The sequence below is a fragment of the Saccostrea cucullata genome, unplaced genomic scaffold (assembly GCF_032062105.1).
Source record: "Saccostrea cucullata isolate Sc308-1 unplaced genomic scaffold, CSIRO_AGI_Scuc_v1 ctg5053, whole genome shotgun sequence".
Taxonomy (NCBI): domain Eukaryota; kingdom Metazoa; phylum Mollusca; class Bivalvia; order Ostreida; family Ostreidae; genus Saccostrea; species Saccostrea cuccullata.
In genome coordinates this window covers 10,431-33,554 of record NW_026930860.1, presented here as the reverse complement: position 1 = coordinate 33,554, position 23,124 = coordinate 10,431, and the positions used below count along the sequence as shown (strand labels likewise).

The 23,124-nt window shown below is 36.3% G+C and overlaps 1 protein-coding gene across 4 annotated transcripts; it reads left to right on the top strand.

The window, feature by feature from the left end:
* Nucleotides 1-372: 372 nt before the first annotated feature.
* On the top strand, nt 373-23,114 carry LOC134230338 (A-kinase anchor protein 9-like). 4 transcript variants are annotated; one of them, XM_062712101.1, is made up of 7 exons: nt 373-508; nt 4,860-4,991; nt 5,320-5,352; nt 6,186-6,338; nt 7,491-7,643; nt 8,900-16,594; nt 16,700-23,114. In XM_062712101.1, the coding sequence occupies exons 1-7, from the start codon at nt 461-463 to the stop codon at nt 21,212-21,214; spliced, it is 12,729 nt and encodes a 4,242-aa protein (XP_062568085.1). In that variant the 5' UTR covers nt 373-460; the 3' UTR covers nt 21,215-23,114. The 4 variants fall into 4 exon arrangements, with proteins under 4 accessions (XP_062568085.1, XP_062568088.1, XP_062568087.1 ...); XM_062712104.1 differs by lacking the exons at nt 373-508; nt 4,860-4,991; nt 5,320-5,352; nt 6,186-6,338 and adding an exon at nt 6,498-6,573; XM_062712103.1 differs by lacking the exons at nt 373-508; nt 4,860-4,991; nt 5,320-5,352; nt 6,186-6,338 and adding an exon at nt 6,630-6,705.
* Nucleotides 23,115-23,124: the final 10 nt, after the last annotated feature.

The following is a 23,124-nucleotide window of genomic DNA, read 5'->3' as shown; positions in this document are numbered from 1 at the left end:
AAAATAGGATTTATGATAAGCATTTTTTTTCTTCTGACCAGCGAGCTACAGATCTGCAGCTACAATTTCAGCAGTATATTTCTTTCATTTACAACACTTTTGTTAAACAAATAAATATTCATTGGTTTTGGTAATAATTTTAAATTAATAATATAATTAATTTTATCGTAGAGACATTGTGCTATAAATTATTTAGAAATAATGATAAAAATATTGTAAAACAAAAATATTTGCTGAATAATATTGTGATTCTCTTGTTCTCTCTCCCCTAGATTATTATATTTTATTATATTCATCTAAGTAAATCAAAGTACAGTGGGTTGTTCATAATTATACCATCCGGATAATAACCGACATTGTTCAACTATTACAATCGTTAAGTGCGACACCTACCGGAAAAAGTATTAATGGCCGCTAAAACTTCGTCTACAACTTAGGAAACAGACACAAGTCGTTAGAAATGGCAGACGACGAAAGAATACAGAAATTGAAAGCTGGTAAACAAAAGGTGCATATCAATTATTCATTATTTTTCCAGTTTTTAAGCATGTTTCTTTCACGAAACACAAGAATCCCCCATTGTTTACTTGTTATCTGTTTTGGTCCAGCGTGGCGCTGTTTGCTACATCCTTTATCCTTATGTCGGTGTGTGATGAAATCGGGAGATGTTTTTCCTCAACAGGACGACAAATTATTTGATTAAGCCTGAATCTAAATGCTTCAATTATTTGTTTGAATGAGATTCGAGAAACGGACTTTCATTTTGATTTACAGTAAACTTTATAAACATCAGGTCCAGCACAATCTCTTGATTAAGCTATATAGCTTGATTTAGCTATATAGCTTTATTAAGCTATTTAGAATAGCTTGATGAAGCTATTTTCTCAGACGTTTTTCTCAAATGTGTTATTTTTTCAACATGTGCAAAAAGTCGCACTTTGGTGCAGTGGATATATTAAACTTTGTACTCTTCTGAATACATTGCATGTAAAAATCACTCACCAAATTGCGTCTCCTTGAGAGACTTTGTAATATTTTAAAAGTTTTGGGGCTAATGAGTGACCACACAGTTTTTTCTTGAATGAAATTATAAAGGAGGCCAGTTATGGCCAACAGGATAATTGATTAGTAACAGTTCAGCACAATGAGAAGCAATCATACTTACCCATGCCTCACCGCACACACAGTTACCCAAACAATGGAAATTCATATTTTGTTTAAAGGTATTCAACATCAGCAATTTTAGAACTTTCTATGATTTAGGTTGTATTTTTGATAGTCCAATATAAACATATGTATATAGTAAAATTTTTTTGTTTTTTTCTTTCAAAAAATTTTTGTGAGAAACTGCATATATATAGCTTTATAAACTATTTTGAATATTCATTGGTTTTGCTATATAGCTTTTAAAGCTATATAGCTTATAAGAGATTGTGCTTTAAAATGATAGAGCTTAAGAATCACATAGTTGAAAGGATTGTGTAATAAATTATATTGACGAAAATTAGATGTCAAAATTTTACTCTAATTTTTTTTTTTTGCATGCAACAAATCATTGTTACTGATATATTCACCCTAATGGACTACTACTTTTGACAAATATAGTAATTTGGAATAGTGGTGTTATTATATTTTATTATTTATCGCTGAAACCCAACCAAAGATTAATCGGATTGAAATTTGAGATCGATTAATCGGTAAAACCTGTAAATGTATGAGTTTACAACTAAAGAATGTTGTTGACACGAATAGTCGAAACAGTATTAATGATGCCGCCCTGTGTCGCAAAACGAGGACGACCAGCGACAACTTAGGAACCAGGCACAAGTCGTTAGAAATGGCAGCCGACGAAAATACAAAACTTGAAAGCTGGTAAACATCACTGCATATCAATTATTCAATATTTTCCCAATGGCACAAAGTGCTAGATGTTTCCCAATTTCATACTTAAAAATTCCCCAAAACCTGTTTACTTGTTATCTGTTTTTTCCACACATGCATCCTGTTTTTGATCCATTAAACAGAAATGCATGGTGTGTGCAACAACCCTGTCATGATCGTTTATTTCTTTTTCCTCTGTCATGGACGATAGTATATTTGATTAAGCCTAGAATCTAAATTCTTCAATTATTTGTTTGAATGAGTTCGAAAATAAACTTATATTTTGAACAGTGAAACTTTAAAATAAAATCTTGAATATGTTTCATTTGCATGTGTTAAATGTCCGTTATGGCGAGCGCAATTTTATTTTGTTAGAATTTAAAAGGAAAATTTTAAATAAACTGCACGTTTCATTTGTTGCTTTATAATCTAAATTTTTGATTTATCGAATTAAACAGTAAGTTACATTTCGCCAAAGAATCCTGGAATGCTGAAAATAAAAAAAAAACGTTTCTAGTAAGCTAAATGTTTGATCTTCAATATTTATCCATTATATCAGGGCATGTTTACTTATATTTTGGACTTTTCCTATTCTTTTCAAAGTAGCTTTAACAATTAAGTGTTGCATTGTGGGTCCAATTTCGGCATCAAAAAATTTCATCGAATGAATGTGCAGATAGTCCGAATTTTCTCTTCGCATAGGCGTTGCTTTAAGAGCTCGCAGTTACGAGCGTCGCTTCGCGACGCTCGCTGCACTCGCTATAAATCACATAGTTGAAAGGATGAGATGACATACGCCTGATACGGCCCCCGGTATATTGACAAAAATTATATGTCAAAATTTTACTCTAATTTTTTTTTTGCATGCAACAAATCATTGTTACTGATATATTTACCTTAATGGACTACTACTTTTAACAAATATAGTAATTTGGAAGAAATGGAACTTTTGTTTGGGTAGGAGTATAATGTTTACATCCAATATTCCCATTGAAGTTATCCTGCCTCTGATAAAAATTGTGAAATTTCATTAGTCGAGAAGAATACTGCATGAAACAATGTTATGCTGTCTTCCCACCTCATATTGCTAATATGCACCCACCATCATCCATGTGACCTACCCACCACACATCATTATTGAACATGCTGAATAGCTGACGTCATATAAACATTAAACGACGTCACAATGCACAGCTGTAAACAAAATTTGTTACGGAATGGTTAGCTAACGCAGAAAAAGAGTGTTAACTTTATTGAGAAATCTTTGACAGGATAAATTCGTTATGTAAACACTTAGAGGAATAATACGGAAATATGTTGGGTCCTTGAAAAAATACATTACGCCTTGCCCAATATGGCTTTTTTCAAGGACCCCAAATATTACCTAATATTGGCCCCATCCCAATATTTGATGCACAGGTAGGTACATTTTTCTCCTGTGGTTGGTATCTGATCACTGTATTTTATTGAAATATGTGAAAGTAGAAAATTGTAATTTATTGCTCTCATACATGTTATTATTTTTAAAATAATGTAAAATCTATATGAACAGAACAAGGAAAGCATTTTTTCTGATTTTTTAAATTCATAAACTTATTGTCCAACTTTCAAACTAACTATAATCACCTGAGATGTATTAAGATTGCAGAACATTAGCTGGCAAAATTGGAAATATGCAGCTTATGTCATTTCAATCTGTTATGTTTAAAATGTTTAATAATAATAGCTAGACTATGAAATTGATGGGTACAATTCGACTCATGGAATTAAAACTTGCAAGATCTTTCTGAAATCATTCCTTACTTTATTCTGTGTGTAACACTGTTATTTATTATATACCCATCAATTTCCTTGTTTTTGTTACTGTTAATTTTACAGAGTTTGATTCGATTTTCCGGATCACCACACTGTGGTTTTCTGAATCCATATCACCACTCTCTGAAACTGATGACGTAGTACGCAAAAACATGACGTTATTTTTCTTGCGCGTTAAAAAGTCCCTTGTTATTACGCTTTGTTTTATGGATAAATATTATACAATGGATCTCTTAAGTTTTATTCTGCTATATTTAGCTAGTTATAAGGGGGTATATAATAAATTTATCATTATAACAGTAACTGCAAAAATTAACGCTCGTTGACAATTTTCACACTCGACGCTTCGCGTCTCATGAGATCTGATGATCCGCGCCTGTCAACTCGACGTGATACGACTCTTTGGATCAAGTTACTGTTATAATAATATATATGTACCCATATATCCTTTTTTTTTGCGGTGACCTATTTTTCACTTTTTTAGTGATCATATATAATTTGCAAAATATAAAACACACAGAAATTATTTCAGCTATAATGTGACATAAAATCATTACAATTTTAAACCAAAAAAAATCTTCAATCATAAAAAATAACTTACGAAAAATAAAAACTATACTGATCTACCCCTTTTTCACAATCCCCACACGAGAAAAAAAAAGGAAATTGGGTTTGTTAAAATCTCTATAGTGATAATAGTTTTTATTATATACCCATCAATTTCCTTGTTTTTGTTACTGTTAATTTTACAGAGTTTGATCCGATTTTCCAGATCACCACACTGTGGTTTTCTGAATCCATATCACCACTCTCTGAAACTGATGACGTAGTACGCAAAAACATGACGTTATTTTTCTTGCGCGTTAAAAAGTCCCTAGTTATTATGCAATGTTTTATGGATAAATGTTATACAATTGATCTCTAAAGTTTTATTCTGCTATATTTAGCTAGATATAAGGGGGTATATAATAAATGTATCATTAAACAGTAACTTGCGCGAAAGCCGTAAAACTATACTGATTACAGGCGCGGATCATCAATCACACTCGACGCTTCGCGTCTCGTGAGATCTGATGATCCAGGTCTGTCAACTCGACGTGATACGACTCTTTGGATCAAGTTACTGTTATAATAATATATATGACTTTCCTCTCCATATTTAGTTGGCAGAGTTCCAGAAAAAAAGAAAGAAGAAGAAAACTGTGTCACCGGGAGATGACAGGGAAGATGTTGCCATGGGAATTAGCCAGAGTGAGGCTTCACTGTCCAGCTCAGGAGATGTGTCCTTGTCAGATGTAAGTGACCTTTGACCTCTGTGACTTTTTGACCTCTGTGTGTGTCTTGCGCCAGGGCCAGTGTACAATAATACATTTGGTTCAGTATCCTTCTTGTTTCATATGATCAGAAGTGTCATTTCTGTCTTTGAAGAGTAAACAATAACACATATATGTTACGCAAGGGAGAGTTATTTGAATAAATAGTGTATATATAAATTAAAAAAATTCCTGTCTTATAAATATTGTGACATTGTCTGTTTATCAAATTGCACTAGTTATGAACTCTTTTTGTGTTTTTTTGTATTTTAAGAGTCATTTTTCTGTCAATGTTTTGTTCTATTTATAGAGTGACCAAGGCAACACAGAGAGCAGATCTGATGTAAGTGTCTGGTTGTTAAGTTCTTGTAGTCAAGGTCCACGTCATGTCTTGTACACTTTTGTTCATTAACATGGCCAGTTGTTCAGTTCAATTGAATTTTCTGACAGGGAGTGTCAACATGAAATAATTTGTACAATTGTAAACTATTTTCATTATTTTGACTGTTTCAATCAAATCTCTTAAATCACTTAAAATTTTAATAATTGGAAAATCTTTTATAACTGGGCAGGGTTTTTTTTAGGTAGATCGTAGGGGGCCATGATAAAAAAATCGAGCCCCATTCCCAATGGTAAAAAGTATGTGTTTTTCCCTTAACATTTCATTAGACTAAAATTCCCAATAATCAAAACGAAACAAACAAACCGGTTAAAAAATGTTCAAACATAGTAACATTTTTATCAAAAAAGCTGTTCCAAATAAAAATCTAAAAGGCATTCTCCCAAAACTGATTGACTGAATGGAAAATAGGTCAAAGAAATACTTTGCAAATAAAACAAAAACCCTCTTATTTGAATTTATATAGAAAAATATTAAATATGATACTTTTCCCAATATCAACCAAATGTAGCTATTTTTCCCAATTGGAAAGGCCCAGGCCCTTGTTTTTAAGACCTAGAAAAAACCCTGCTGGGTCAGGGATTTATGCAGAGGTTTCTGGTGTCATTGACCAAGAAAATAAGTCTATTTGTATACTGTAAATTACCTATAAATAAAATTCTCATTTTTTCCCCTACTTTTGATTGAAAGGTAATTTTGTACAAGGAATCCAACAATCATTTTAAAATTCATTAAATTGTATGTATTTCATATAAAAAATGGAATAAATGTTGTAGGACACACGGACACTTCTGAAGACCCAGACGTCTCTTTACGCTGCGTACGACAGAATCGAGGAACTGGAGGAAAGTCTGACTGGAAAACAACTGGCCCTGGATAAAGTCATCTCAGAGAACGACCAACTACAGAAAAAAATCCAGGATTCAAAGGTAACCCCCTCATCCCAACACAACTCCCCCCCCCCCCCCCACACACACACACACACAAACTCACAAGTCTGACAGAAAAACTACTGGCTCTGGATAAAGTCATCTCAGAGAACGACCAGCTCATCCCCCCCCCCCCCCCACACACACACACACAAGTCTGACAGGAAAACAGCTGGCTCTGGATAAAGTCATCTCAGAGAATGACCAACTACAGAAAAAAATCCAGGAGTCAAAGGTAACAACCCCCCCCCCCCCAACACACACACACACAGTACATGTACACACAAGTCTGACAGAAAAACAGCTGGCCCTGGATAAAGTCATCTCAGAGAACGACCAACTACAGAAAAAGATCCAGGAGTCAAAGGTACCCCCCCCCCCCCCAAATACACCCCCCCACAAGTCTGACAGGAAAACAGATGGCTCTGGATAAAGTCATTTTAGAGAATGACCAACTACAGAAAAAGATCCAGGAATCAAAGGTAACCCCCCCCCCCCCCCCCCCCAAATACACCTCCCCCTTCCTATACCCCCTCCCCCCACCCACACACACACAAGACTGACAGAAAAACAGCTGGCCCTAGATAAAGTCATTTTAGAGAACAACTAGCTACACAATAAGAGCCAGGAGTCAAAAGTAACCCCCCCTCCTCCCCCCCCCCCCCCCCACACACACACAGGCAGGACTGACAGGAAAACAATTGACCCTGGATAAAGTCATCTCAAAGAATTACGTGAAAAAGGATCAGGAGTCACAGGTAGCCCCCGCCCCTACATACACACACACTGCCTTCCCTGACATACCAAAAACAGTAACAAAGATTTGTGAAAGAATGACAAACTACAGAAAAAGATTCAGGAGTCAGAAGTAACAATCCTACCCGAAGTAAAGTTACTGCATCTTTTACACAGATTCTTGTATTAGTTAGAACCCTGTTTTATGAGAAAAAACACAATGATTGAGTATTAGTCTGTCACATCACACAAACACTGATGTTTACATCCATGACATTTGATGTTATATCTAATTGTAAGGGATAAAAGGTTGTATATTTCTCAGAATTAAGTTGGTGTATAAAGTTGATAGGGGGGTTGTCTTGCATCCTCTTTAGTTTTAAATCCGTATGTTTACATATCTTCGTTCTGTTCCAGTTGACTGAACTTGAGGCGGCCGTTAAGAAGAGGGAGGAGCTGATTGTCCAGCTGTCGTCTGCTCTACAGACCGTGACCAATCAGGCCCCCACCGACACCATAGCAACGGAAATGGCCCAGGAAGTTCAGCATCTCAAGAACCAACTACAAAATGTATGTCCGTGAAATTAGTCTTTATCTAAGAGACCAGATTATGCGATAGTAATGTTCTAAATCCATATGTTTTTTCAAAATGCTACTCCTCCTACAGTTTTGCAAATATAACTTGGCACACAAGTATACACTCATAATTCTGTGTATCGGTTTTTGATTTCCGTGAACGGTGTTGCCGTGGTTACTAAAAATAGAAATTTCTGTGAAATTCTTTCAAAATGCTACTCCTCCTACAGTTTTGGTCTGATTTCAGTATTACTTGGCACACAAGCACTAAGTTACATAATTCTGTGTATCGGTTTTTGATTTCGATGAACGGTGTTGCCGTGGTTACTAAAAATAGAAATTTCTGTGAAATTCTTTCAAAATGCTACTCCTCCTACAGTTTTGGTCGTATTTCAGTATTACTTGGCACACAAGTAGAATACACTAAGTTACATAATTCTGTGTATTGGTTTTTGATTTCGATGAACGGTGTTGCCGTGGTTAGTAAAAATAAAAATTTCTGTGAAATTCTTTCAAAATGCTACTCCTCCTACAGTTTTGGTCTGATTTCACCACACATGCAAGTAGAATACACTAAGATACATAAATCTGTGATCGGTTTTTGAATGGGTGTTGCCGTGGGAAATTTCTATGTTCTTTGAAAATGCTATCTCCTACAGTTTTGGTCTGATTTCAGTATAACTTGGCAAACAAGTACAAAATGTATGTTTTTGATTTCAATGAATGGTGTTGTTGTGTTACTAAAAATAGAATTATCTGTAAAATTGTTTAAAAATGATTTTTTTTCTGATTTCAGTATAACTTGGCACACAAGTAAATGATACATAATTCTGTTGAATTTTAATTTTGATGAACGAAAAATAGAAATGTCTGTAAAATTTCTTTCAAAATGCTACTCCTCCTACATTTTGGTCTGATTTCAGTATAACTTGGCACACAAGTAATTGTAAAGAGACTTTATAAATATTATTCTCTGTTTATAAAGTTTCAAATCCCAAAATATAAGTTCAAACCAAACATACGGACTTCTCTTTATAAATGCTACAGAAAAAAAGTTATTTCTCTGACTGCATATCAAAGTACATTTCCTTATCTTGTCAGAGACTGGTATCTAATTTCCTTATCTTGTCAGAGACTGGTATCTAACAGTCAAAAAACTGCTAAAAAAGGTCACCTGTACATTCTAACATTCTAATGGTCAGTTTTATTGTTTTACAAAAAGTGATTTGTGTTTCTCATTGTTTTTCTAGGCCAGTAAACTTCTCGAGGTCCAGTCAGAAAAATACAACTCCACAACTCAGACACTGCAAGAGGCAAAGGCAGAAATAGCAGTCCTCCAGAAAAATCTCAGGGAGAGGGACAAAGGTCACCAGGTCATAGGGTCACCAGCAACCAATCAGGAGGCTCTCCAACAAGGTCATGACCCAAGATCCTCAGCAGCCAATCAAGAGGAGCTATCACAGCTACAGCATGAACTCCAAGAGGCCAAAACACAGATTGCCACATTACAGAAACTGACAAGGGAAACAGGAAGTGATGAAATAACGACACAGAATCAGGGTCAGCTGGAGGCTTTACAGGAAGTTGTCAGAAGTAAAGACAATCAGATTGCTGAGTTACAGTCCACAGTGTCTCAAAGTGAAAGTGAGAGTGAAAAACTTAAAAACAATGTTAGAAATCTTGAGTCCAGTCTCTCAGAATTGAATGATCTCAAGCAGATAAACGAGAAATTAAAAAGTGACATTGAAAATATGGAAGAACAGAGTTTAGTAGAAGTGCAGCAGCTAAGGAATGAGAATGTGGAATTAAAAGACAATGTTAAAAGTCTGAATGAAAAGAATGCCAAAGAAACTGAGTGTTTGAAAATTGAAAATCATGAGCTGAAACTTCAAATTATTGATCTAGAAGAAAATGTGAAAGTGACAGAAGAAGTGAAAGTAAAAGATGAAATGGTAGCGAAAGAAGCAGAGGAATTGAAAATGAAAGTAAAAGAATTAGAAAATCAATTGAAATTAACAAAAGAAACAGCAGACAGTGACAGTGGGGAGTTAGATCTTCTGAAGGCAGATTATGAACTCCTGACAGACACACTAAAACTAAAAAACGAAAGAATCCTGGAGTTGGAAGAAGCATTGACTGAGAGCAAGCATGAAATTGAGATGGAGCTTCTACGTGGTGACAACGAGAGACTCTCTGAAGAAGTCATACAGCTGGAGGAAAAGTTAGAAAGCTCTGAAAAAAATATTGCAGAGAAAGGGAGAAGACTGGAATCATTTTGCGTCGAGAGAGATATGTTAGTGGCAAGTCTCGAGGAAAAAGATGAACAACTTTCCATGCAGGAGTCCAACATTGTAGAGCTTCAGCGAGAAAAAGAACAGCAGGCTTTGGAATTGGACCAGTTAAATGAGGATTTGGAGAATGCTTTATTAAAATGTAAACGAAGTGAAGATTTAGAACTTCAGTTAGAGGCAATTGTATCTCAGCTGGATTCAATTCAACAGGAGTGTCAGTGTTACCGCATTCAGAATGATGAACTTAAAAATAGAATCAACGTCCAACAGGACTTATATCTTAGTCAGCAGTACCAGATCGAAGTGGCTGGGAGTGAAAAGGAAAAGCTGCTGCAGGAAAATCTCAGACTGGGGAGTGAAAAAGAAGAGCTCACTTCAGAAATACAGAGACTCACAGAGGAGGTGGAAAATTTTTCCAAGAAAGATCTGGATGAATTAGAATTCGAGAGAAATGAAAACCAAGAGTCCATGGAGAAATCTGTGTCTAAAATTCATGACTTAGAAACCACAGTCCAACATCTAAAAGAAGAGAATTCAGCTTTTAAGACCAAAGTTCAGACTTTAGAGGATCACATTCTCCGACTTCAGAAAGATCTGCAAAATTCCCAGGATGAGAAGTGGGCTGAAATTGACCAGCTTCACGACTCCTATAAACAAGAACTGCTAGACAAAGATGATGTGATAAATACACTGCAAGCCGAAATCCATGTTTATAAAGAAAGTAAGTCCCCGTCCCCCGATGTTAAAAAACCGAAGGACTGGGAAACTTCAGAAAAGGAGGGTGATGACTCCATCACAGAATTCATGCTAGAGTCTGTGGTGGAAGATCTGCTGTGCCAGAGTGAGGCTGCAATTGAAAAGGAGGCTAAACATCAGAAAGAGACTACAACTCAGAAAGAGGTTGGAATAAGTAGTGAAAAGTTGTGTGAGGAAATGGAGTTTGTTCAGGAAGAATTCGTTCAAGCGAGTCATGTGAATTTATTTAGTGTGGAAAAATCAGATAAATTTGGACAAAATAAATCTGATGATGTCGATAATGAAGACAGTACAAATTCATTGGAGCAAAGTGCAATTCTTATTTCTCAATATGAAGAAGAAATTTCCAAACTCAATGAAAGTCTTGTAGCACATAAGCAATTGGAGGATGTGAAAGAAAAGACACTTCAATCTGTTTTATCTGAACTAGAATCAATGAAAGAGGAAAAATCTCAAGATGAAAGTGCAATCAGATCAGTGTTAAACTTAGACCCAGATATTTCATTAGATTCAGAAAATTTCCTTAAGATTCTTAGGACATTAGAAAACCAAAAATGTCACCTCCTCGAAAAACTAGAAAAAGCAGAGGCAGAGAAGGAAAAACTACTGAAAAGGATTCAAAACACTGAAACAGATAACATTTCTTGTGACAGTCTTAATCTGGAAGATTCTATAGACGAAGAAAATGTGGAATCCAAAATGGAATCTCAACCTGAAGAAATGGAGGACATGATGGTGGATGATGAAGAAGATGGAGTTGATGGGGCTCAAAACACTGAGATGATGCAAATTGTCGAGGAGATGGCACTTCCAGAGGACACTATGCAAGAACCTGTCATACTTAGCACTTCAGTTCCTGACACTGACCTTACTTCAGAGAGAGGACCCAGCCCTGCAGACAGAGCGAGATCCACAGCCGACAGCACACACTCAGAATCCGGTGACATTAAGGTGAGCCCGTGCATGCTTTCATCAGATGCTGCTGCTTCTGTTATTGTTCATGAGTTAACTAATTCCAGTTCTGTTGTTCATGTTTCTGTTGAGAATGTTTCTGTTCAGAGTCCACCTTCTGTTTCCACTGGGATTGGTAGTGATGGAGTAAGTGGTAATTTTCATGTAAATCCTGATGGTGAGAATAGAAATGATAATGTGGATTTACCAGACACTATTATTGCTCTAAACAAAACAGTGGCAGGTGAATTCAGTGAGGATGTAAAGTGTGAGATGGAAAAACAAATTTCTGTGTTAGCTTCAGAAAAGGAATCTCTTCAACTGAAAATAAAATCAGTAATGGAGGATTTAGACAAGAAATCTTGTGAATGTAAAGATTTTCGGGATAAGTTAAATCAAGTGTCTAATCAATTTGATGTGTTCAAAGCAAGTTTTTCAGATATAACAATTAAGAATGAGAATTTAGAATATGACAACGAGGAACTTAAGGAAAAATTAGAAACATTACAGAAGGAACTTAATGATGTGAAATGTGACTATTCAAGTCTACAGGATCATTATGATATGGTAGGTGATGAAAACCATACATTAAAATATGAACATGACCAGCTTTTGCAGAAATATGAAACAGTTGTGTCAGAAAATTCCAGTCTGCTGGAAAGTTTGTCTGATTCTGAAGTCATGGGATCCAAAATCTTAAAAGAAAGTGAAGATATTGTGCAAAGATTGAGTGAATTAGAGGAGGATAATTCAAAACTAAGAGAGAGGCTGGACCAATCTACGAATGAAAAATTAGCAATGGAAACAGAAATTGAAGATCTCATTAAAAAGTTACAGAGAGTGAATTCTGACAATGAAAATTTACTGGTGGAGAAAAGTGAGTTGGTGGAAAATCACAGGAAACTTATTAATGAAATGAACATTGTAGAAAAAGAGAAGCTGGAAAACTTTAGAAAAATTCAAACTTTGCAGCAAAAGTTAGAAGAACAAAAACAAGCCAGCCAAGAAGTTAGGAATACTAAGATCTCGGAGCTTGAGAGTGTGATTGATGAATTAAGAGGTCAGAATAGAATCCTGTCATTCAACATCCAGAGTGCAGAGATGAGGATCCAAAAGCAGTTGGAGGAAGATGATGAAATAAAGAAAAGACATCAGGAAGATGTAAAAATGAAAGATGCTGAGATTCAGAAAATCAGAGAAGAACAGAGAAGCTTGTGGTCTTCAGTGCAAGAGAAAGACTCGGAACTTCATAAAATGGGAGAGATTTTAAAAGATTTTGAAAACAAAAATCACCAACTTAATAAGGATATGGAAGCTTTACAAGAAATAAAGCAGGAATTGACAGATAAATTAGTCAGACTGGAAGAAAAACTTGAAGCTAAAGAAAATGAGTTGGAGTCAGTACAGAAACAATGTATGGATTTAACAGAGACTTGGAAAGATGCACAGATTAAAAATGAGGAACTTAAAATTAAATTTGCTGAACTTGAAGGAAAACTAGAAGCTGAAGTGAAAGAAAAAATATCAGCTCAGAAGGAGTCTCAGGATCTGATGGAAAGTCTGGAAGTAAAGGAGAAACTGGTGAAAGAAATGGAATTGAAATGTGAAGGTCTTCTTCAGCAGATTTCTGAAAATGGGGAAAAGATGAAATCCACTGAGAAACATTTGCAAAGTAGAGAAGATGAAATTAAGAATTTGTTATCACTTTCAGAAGACAGTGCAAAAAAATTGGAAGAGGAGTGTAGTTTGAAAAGTTCTGAAATTGAAAGACTTGCTGTGTTAGTAGAGGAAACAAAATATGCAAGTCATGAACAAAATGAGAAACACAAGATAGACATTTTAAACAGAGAACAAGAAATCCAACAAATTCAACAAGAATTAAAGGAAAAATCTGAAAAAGTCTTAAACCTTGAACAAGAGATGCAACATCAGGCAGAAAAAGCAAAAGATGAAGAAATCCAAGTTAAAGAACTTAAGCAGATTATTTCTAATTTGGAGAAAGAGATGGGAAATGTAGAATCAAGAAATGTGGAAATGAGTACAACAAAAGATAGGGAAGTATGTTATCTCCAGCAGAAATTGAAAGACTCTGAACTTCAGGTTAAAACGCTTCAACTTAAAATGTCAACACTCGAAGAATTAAACTCAGAAATGGTAAAGAAGCTTGAAGAGATGGAACAGAAATGTAAAACATTAAAAACAGAACTGAGGAAAGAAGTGGAGTCAAGGTTGGAAGAGAAGCATTATCAAATTCAACAGCTGAGGGATGATATTGGGGATTTAAAGGAGAACATTGGTAACAGGACACCACAAGAAGAAGTAGAGAAAGATAGTAATGTTCTGGAATCTTTGGGAAAACTGGAATCATCGTTGTCTAAGATTAAGTCGGACATGGCATTAACTGCAGGGCTCTCTGAATCAGAATCCGAAATGAAAGTTGATGAGTCAGAATTGCAGTTGATAGTTACTGAAGAAAAGTCAATACCAGAGAAGACAACAGCAGGTACTGGCAAACAAGCAGTATCCACAGAATGTAGCAATGATAAAGCCAGAGTGTCTACAAGAGTTGAGAATCTGGAATTAAAGAAAACAGTTGACAGATTAATGACAACAGTTCAGGAGCTGGAGAAAGACAAAAACTATCTCAAGATTTGTCTTAAGGAGGCTAGGCAAGGGCTACGTAAGGGAGAAGAAGAGGACCTAGAGGTACTGATGGAAGAGAATAGTCAACTCATGGAGGAAAACAAAGTCTTGACAAAAGAACTGGAAAAACTAACCAGTGAAGCCGCAGCAAGGAATACTTGTAATGCTGAAGACATGACTAAGGAATCTGATTTTGTTGAAGATAATGCAGAATTACAGAAAGAAATGGAGAGAAAAGTAGAGCTTTTGTCATCTGAAAATGTCAGACTTAAAAAAGATTTTTCAGACTTACAGGATGAAATAGAGAGAGGACAGAGTCAGATAATGCAGATAACATCATTGTTTCAGCAGTCAGTGTCTTCTAATGAGGTATTGAAAAATGAAATTTTATCCTTGAAAGATGAACTGGAGTCCATTGCTGAGACACGGGAGAGTGTGGATGAGGCTTTGTCTAGTGTGGAGCAGAAAATAAAGGAGGATGATATCAGTGGAAAGAGGGAAATTCAGCTTCAAGAGGAAAGCCCTAAAGTCAAGCAGATCAGTGAGCTTTTGGTGTCATTAACCTTAGCTAACTCGATGAACATTGTTTTGAAGGAAGAAAATGAAACCTTAAGGAATCAGTTGCTTGAGAAAGAGACAAGTTTGGAAGAGTTGACACACAGATGCCAGGAAAATGAAGACAAAGCAAATGAAATTCAAGAGAATGCTAGGATGTTAGAAAAAGAGATAGAAAATGTAAAAAGGAATTCTTCTACGTATGAGAAGGATTTGAATGAAAAAGAACAGATAATACATGTGCTTGAGAAAAAGTTGAAGATTGTTACAACAGAGAATACAGAAATGAGAGAAGAGAGGGAGACGATTATTGAAGAGGTGAAAGTCCACAGGGGTATTACAACAGAAATGAGGGACTCTGTAGAAAGAAGTCGTCAGGACGTGGTCAACATTCGTAAAGAGCAGTCGCAGTTCAAATCTAAAATGGATGAGATCATTGTGGAGAAAGAGAAACTAGCCAGAGATCTGCTGAAGAAAGTTGTTGAAATTAAGGAATTGAGGGCAAAAATAGGTGTCCTTTCTGAAGAAAATGATCAGTTGAAACAAACTCAAGAGAGGTTTGAGAAAGTTAAAGCAGAAAGGGATGAGTTGATCTCAATTCAGGAGAAATTGTTGGAAGATTTGACAGAGATGCAGGGCAGATACGAATCAGTCCACGCCTTGATGGAAGAGACAAAACAGGAGTGTAATAATGAAATGGAGAAACTACGTGAACAGCTTGGATCTGTCAATCGAGATGTTGGGGGATTAAAATTGTCCATTGATATTCTTCAATCAGAACTTCAGTCGGCACAAGAACAGAGGGATCAACTGATGACAAGTCTTGAAGAAAAGGATCATCTGTTGGTAGTTACAGAAAAAGAGAGGCAGAAAGAACTGAATGATAAGTTTAACAAAGAGCTGCAGAACCAAAGGAGGGCTGGTGGTGGATCTCAGGGGGTGGAGAGTGAAGTATTTGGAGAATCAATGATCCAAAACTCTTTGAGTGGTGGATCTCATGATGTTGAAAATCTAGTAGTGGAGAATGATTTGATAGAAGATTCAGTAATCCCTCAGACTGTGAGTGAGAGTTGCAGTGTTGACACTGAATTCATGAACCAGAGGTCAGGCAGTGAAAATCTCAACTTAGGGGATGAGACGTCACAATCAAATGATCAGAATTTTGAATCTGAGGAAAGAGTTGATCACACAACTGAATCTGAGGGAAGAACAGATGTGGGTGCAGATAATATACTTGACAGCGAGAAATTGAGGGAAGCAGAACAATTAAGAAATACACCTGAAGAAGATTTAAATATTGCTGGAGGCTCAGTGGTGGAAGAATCAAATAGAACTGAAGGAAGTGATGTTATCCCAGAAGAAGGAATTTCTGAAACAGTCATCAAACAAAGTGATAAAGAGCCTAAAGATTTTAACCTAGAAGAAGAAAGGGAAAACATCCGTAAAGGGCTGAGTGAAGAGTATGAAAGACAAATAGAAGGAATGAGGTATGAAATGGAAGAAAAACTGGAAATGTCACTGAAGGACCATGAGTATGAGCTTTTAGGAAAATTTGACATGGAGAAAAGAGACTTGGTGAAGCAGATGGAACAGGCAGTTGCTCAGAAAATTGAATCTGTCAAAGCAGAGAAACACAAGGAATTTGTGGAGGCAATGCAGAAAGTTCGGAAGGATCACGGGAAGAAACTGAAGGCGGAGGTGGAAAAGAGGAAGGCAGGGATTCAACAAAAGTTCCAGAAGCAGTTCCAGGTATGTTGTTGTTTGATGTAGTGTAAGAAGTACAAAATATTGAATTTATGGATTCAATTTAATGGTAAATCATTTTAATATTTTCATTTACTTTATGTTTTTCAGGAGGTCTGTGAAGAAAGGGACAAATTAATGAATGAAATCCAACAAATGAAGCAGGGTTTGAATCCAGCCCTTGATGATGCAGCAGATGACTCTGTCTTTCGTGAGCAAGATCGAGGCCACAACTCCATATTTATCTCTGAAGATGTTTCGCCAGATTCTTCTTTAGACCTTCATCAAGGGCAGGAATGGTCCTGTAGGAAATCTGATTGTCAAAAGCTTTATCAAAATTTCAAAGATTTGCTGGACCGTACAGCCAATATTGGATTTGATGCACCAGGAAGTGGGAAGTCTGATGTCGTTATGGAGGACACTATTGTTGAACAAGGTTTTAAACCTGAATTGATTGATGTTAATTCTGGAGGCGATGGACTTCAAAACAGGGAGAAGAATCTCAGGTTAGATTCCTTGAGAAGGCGAGGGTCAGAGTTTTTGAATGAACAGGGATTAGACTGCTTAAAAGTCAGTGTTAATGAAGTTCAGAGTATTGAGCTCAAACAAGGCTTTCAACCTGAACCAACTGACGTGAGATCAGAAAGTGAATTAGACGGAGCTTACGGTGGAATGGAACAAGGCTTTAACCCTGAAGACAGCGAGTATTTAAAAGACATCCGAGATGAGGATCTACAGGCCAGCAGGCTGAGTCTTAATTTGGACACAAGTCGCGAAGAAAGAAATATTCAAAGATCCTTTTCTGCTGAACCTCCTCAGTTTTCACCAGGAGAGAGAAAAAGAGTGGTTTTCCCTTTGTCTGCACCAGTTCAGTATTTCAGAACTGATACGGATGAAGGGTTTATTCCATCTGAAAATCAACAGGACCAACCAGACTCCACAGAGTACTTTGGGATATCAGAGACAGAATTATCAGATATGGAAAGAACTCATCTGGAAAAACTTTTGAAAGTCAAAGATTTCTTTGAAGAAAAAATTAAAAAGGCAATGGATGAATTTTCCAGAGAAAAGTCAGAATTATTGGAAAGGTGTCAGATGTTGAACACAAAAATTGAAAATGAGATTCTTTTGCGCCAAGGACTTGAACAAGAGCTCAACAGCCTTGTAGAAGATATTCCCTCCGCTGGATCAAAAAATAAAATTGGGTCGTTAATGCCTTCAGCAGAAATGGAGGTAAATACTGATGAAAGTGGTGACAGGGAAAGGACAGAAGTGAAAGTGAAAGCTGATTCGTCTGCAGCAAAGGATGCAATGGAAAACAAACTCAAAGGACTAACTTTTCTTTATGAAAAAGAAAAGAAACTCAAAGATATTCTTGAAGAGAAGCTAAATGAAGAAAAGTTATACAGAAAACTTTTGGAGGAGGAATTAAAATCTCAGAAGGAAGACACAGCAGTACCAGCTCCATTAAGTGCTGGCCTTCCATTTTCAGGACGACATGGCAGTGGTTTGTCAAGAAATGGAAGACCTTTCGTTCAGCGACAGTTCTCTTATGAGGCAGAAGATGCTGGAAACAGAGTTGGAGATACCTGGTCAGCGCTGAGATTGTTCTCAAACGAGCATTACAAGGAGATGGAAAGCAGGGTTAACCAATTAGAATTACAGAAGACATTTTTGACAGAAAAAATCCGGATTGTGGAGAGCTTGAATAATAGTGAGAGGAAGGCTTTGGTAGAGAAGATTCGAAAGTTAGAGAGTGAGTTAAGTGAACTGAGACAGGGTTCAGTTTTTGTGGAAGAAGAAGAAGAGGAGATGGTCGTGGAAGGGGGATCAAGCCGACGCAACAGTGTACCAGACTTCATGACAGAAGAAGGTGTGGAACAGATAGAGGCTCAGACTAAAGAGGATACTGCATCAGGGACAGGTGATGAAAGCTTTGGAATTGTAAGAGATCAAGATAAAATGAAGACCAGTGTTAAAGACATAAGTGCACCACTCAATAAGCAGGATCAAAACATTAAAGCAACAGAAGAATTTTTTTCAAAAGAAGCAAAAGTGGAAGAATTTGAGAGCGATATTGTGAAACTGACTGAAACCTTGAACAGTTGTCAGAAGGAAATGGAAATTCTGAAGAGAGACAATTTATCCTTGCAGCTTGAAATGAAAGAAAAAGATGATTTTATGGATCATGTAGAGAGCAAGACAAAAGAGCTGGTGTTCCAACTAAAGAAGAAAAAGGAAGAAAATGATGAAAATAAACTGAAAAATAAAGCATTAAGTGATGAGTGTGTTAGCCAAGAGAGAATAAATAAGGAATTACTGAGGGAAACTAGTGCTCTAAAAGATAATTTAATAGAAGAGAAAATGGTGATTGAAGCCTTGCAGAAAGAGATGGAGGAGTTAAGAGATAGGAGGGTTTCAATTGCTCGAAGTGACAAAGATTGTCAAGCTGACTTTAGTAAAGATCAGCCAAGTGGTGATATGAAGACTGGGTCAACCCAGACACAATTTGTAAGAGATAAACAGAGTAAGGGAACTCATGTGGAGGTTAAAACAATAGACACAGATGCTCAAACTGATTCGAGTCAAATTATATCTGAAAGTGAAGAGACAAAATCTGACACAGAGAGAGAACAAGTTTACAGAGAGAGGGAAACAAGAACGGATTCTCATGTCAGAGTTGAAAAGGCTGAGAAAGAAGTGCAGACAGCTGTTTGTGCAATTCTGATTGAAAATAAACAGACACAAACTAAGAAAGACATGAATCAAGAGGATTCTTTAAAGCTGCAAAGAGAGTTGTCGTCAATAAAAACTGATCTTAAGAAAAAAGAAGATTACATAAAAAAGCTAGAAGATGAATTGGATCAAGTAGACTCTCCAGAAAGAGAGGACATTCAAGATTTTCAAGAATATCAAGATAAAATGGAGAAAACCTTGAAAGAGAAGGAAACTTACATACGGAAGCTGGAGGAACATTTACTTGGGAGGCAGACACCAGAGAGAAACCTGAAGTCACTCCAACAAAAACTGAGTTTGGATCCTCCTCAAGTGGAATGCAGTGAAGATGTTGAAGAAGACCTTCTTGAAGAGGAAAACACTACACCCAGGGGTAATGAAGAGGAAAACCAATTTGAAGAAGAGGTTGGAGAGAGATCAGATGTGAAACCCCTTCTACCATGGAGATCACCACTTGATGATGAATCAAGTTACAGTGTCAGGAGTACATCACATTTAGAGATCTCCACCAATGTACCTGAAAGTATTCCTGAGGCTTCGGATTTATTTTCGCCCTCAGGTTCTTCAGTTTGTAGCGGGAGTGGAGCTTCGACGTTCAGTGGGGGGAGCTGGGACTGTAGAGGGGAGCCTATTGTCTCAGGACTGGGGCCAGATGAAGATGGGCACAAGGCTTTAGAAAATAAGCATTTTGAACTCATCGATGAAATTTCAAACTTGCGGAAGGACTTGAGTGATACAAAGTCAATTTATACGCAAGAGAGTGCCCTCTTGCAGGAGGCTCTAGAAAGAGAGAAATGGATGTCTGGCAGTCTCAGATCAAAGCTTGGAATGTCCAACACAGTAGTTAACTTTAACCTCTCAGCAGAGCTGGTGTCAATGAGACAGAAGGTTTCAGTTCTGCAAGAAACAAATAAAATGCTTCAGATGGAAAATGACAAATGGCTGAAAAGAGTCCAAGAGCAGGAGAGGTTAGTGATGGAGTTGAAAGGTCAGCTTGGGTCAAGTGAAGAGTTAGTAGAGAGAGAAAAAGATGAACTGTTTACTCAGCAGGTGGCGCTGTTACAACAACAGAGGCAGGAGCTGATTGACAAGTTAAAGGAGAGGGAACTAGAAAACAACAAGTTGTCCAGTAAAATCGGGGACCAGATGATTCTGGAAGAGAATCTCAGAAGAGAGAAGGACTTGCTGAAAGTGAAACTAAGTGAAAGAGAAAGTATAGAAAAAGAACTCAGTGAGAAGAAAATGGAATTACAAAGGCAGATAGGGTATCAGAGGAAACTTGAGGATATTATTTATCACAAGAATTTAATTGAGAAAGAACTGATGAGACAGAAGCGATTACTAGAGATGGACTTCTTAGAAATTGAAGCTAAACTGCAAGAGAAAGAAGAGTTGCTGGAAATTCAGAGAAATCAATTACTAAGAGAACTAAAGATGAAGGACCAGATCTTGGCATTTGGGAGTGGGGGGAGGTCAGAGTTAACGACTGTAAGGTCGAGGTTCATGCCCTCAGGGTCAAGGGTTCAAAGTCCAGCTGTGTCTGAGTCATCCAGTGGTGGACCAGTATCTTCTATGTCTGATCATTTCAACGCAAATGTCTCAAGGTCGTCAGATCGAGAGGCAGGCCGGATCCATGTGATGCTGACAGATGCGGAGAAGGAACACATTAATGCTATCGAATTTCTGAAAGGAAAATTAAAGACTGGGACTGAGCAGAATCTACAACCAAGAAGCAGTAAGTCCACAACAGAATCTAAGCAACAGAGCAGTGGGTCCTCAGACAGGACAGCTTCACTGGAGATGCTGAGTCATGGGGAAGCTACGTCATCTGATTGGGCTCCAACACAAAGATCTGAATCGGAGAGAAATCTTCATAGGAAAGATACTTAATAAACTTGAACGAGTGACACATTCCTAAATCAGACACGTTCTGAACTGCACGAGTGTACTTGATAAATACAGAAAAATACTGAAAAGACTTGATGATTCACACAGACGAGAAGTGTATAGTCAATTGTTTTTGTGCTATCACAACTATAAGTCCATATTTAAAAAGTCCATCACTACACTCTCAGTAGAAACACTAGGTTATTAACAGCTTGTAGTTTTTATATTATCTCTATCTCTGCATTGCAGAATTTATAACAGATGTATAGTTTTAGGGATATCCTAAATGTTAATGCCTTTTATAAAGGAGTGAGGGTCTCATATAAAATATTGATGTGCCAAAGAAACTTTGTATAATGTTGACTGTGTAAATTTGTATGCATAGCTTGAAGGTATATATGTGGGGTATGATATATGTATATAATCTGTGGTATGCAGTACTTAAAATATATGCAGAATATGTTATAATATGTGCCTGTCTTTTATATGCATGCTTTTGGTGAAGGATTGAAATGCTATGTATGTGTGCAATAGAATGTATGAATGTCTCATGTTAAAGAAATCCACTCTGCCTACATTATGCATGTTTGAAAAAAATTGGTGAGAGAAAAGGACTTTCACAAAATGCTCATAAGGTTTTCTTCTTTTTTCCAAATTTCATATTCCTCTTAAGTTTGTAATGTTAGTAGTGCTCAGTAATTACAGTTGCATGCTTTTACAAATAAAATTTCAGACAACAAAATTTATTTAATGATCAAATCCTTGATCAATATGGTTTAATGATTGCAGAAAGCTTAAGTAATGCTTGTTGAAGATGATTTAATACACATTGGACTGATACTGTGTCTCAGAAAATCTATGTGCATGTGAAAGTCCTCTATTTTGTCAAATGCATGAAGTTTTAAAAGATTGTTGGAAATACAAATTCTTTGAATCAACCTTGCCAAAATCACAGATGTATACATATTGATATTTGTTGCAGGTAATTTTATATCTATCAAAAGAAACTTATGCAAACATTTTAATTATGATTTAGAAGTATATAAATAGTTTTAAAAGTTTTAGTTATTTGGATTGTTATCCTTTTAAATGTCAAAACATTTTCATTAAGATTTTTGCTGATTTGGGTTTGACTGTGATAACACAAAATTTGCAACAAATTCCAATTGTGTACATGCATTTCTGACACTGTGAATGATTAAGGGAAACAGCTTATTAAAATGAAATTAAATTATTTGAAATAGTTAATATGAACTGTGGAATCATTATTTTTGTGTGTGTGTGGTGTGGGGGGGGGGGGGGTCAATTTTTGTGTGCAACCTAAATTTTACTCTTTTGTGGGAACATGATGTCAAGGGTAACTCATACAAACTGAAAATTGAATGACGTCATTTTCAAAACTCGGATAAAAAATCTTAATTAAGGGCTACCTATTATATCCACAAGAACTTAATTAATTAGATCACCCATAAACAATAATGATTTCATGATTCTGTACTTTTTGTTTTAGAAAAAAAAGTGCTTGTTATTATATGCCATCATTGTTTATTACACAAATGAAAAGAAAGTTGTGTAAATTAAGTTCATCAAGCACAATTATTATGTCTTGATCAATTAATCCTTTTGCATGATAGTATTCATAAATCTTGGTGACATACAATATCATGTTGATAAGTCATAAAAATATGATAAGATTTCAGAATCTTTTATTTATCAACTCTTTTGAGATTAGAGGTAAAATTAGCATAATAATGGTGCTGTTGGATATTGTCAAAGTTAATTCTTTTAATGGTGAATTTTATTTGTATTCAAAATGCAAGCTGTACAAATTCTCCTTCTTCAAGATTATTTATTATTTCCTTATCACAGAAGTTTTGATGTTGAATGTTTGAGTGTGTGTACCTGTGTTGACC

What these genes read in the sequence shown, in the direction of transcription:
- LOC134230338 (XM_062712101.1), top strand. Translation starts at nt 461, where the DNA reads ATGGCAGACGACGAAAGAATACAGAAATTGAAAGCTGGTAAACAAAAG. An exon ending in ACACAGAGAGCAGATCTGAT is followed by an intron (nt 5,353 to 6,185) that starts GTAAGTGTCTGG and finishes TAAATGTTGTAG; the next exon opens with GACACACGGACACTTCTGAA. An exon ending in AGTTCCAGAAGCAGTTCCAG is followed by an intron (nt 16,595 to 16,699) that starts GTATGTTGTTGT and finishes TATGTTTTTCAG; the next exon opens with GAGGTCTGTGAAGAAAGGGA.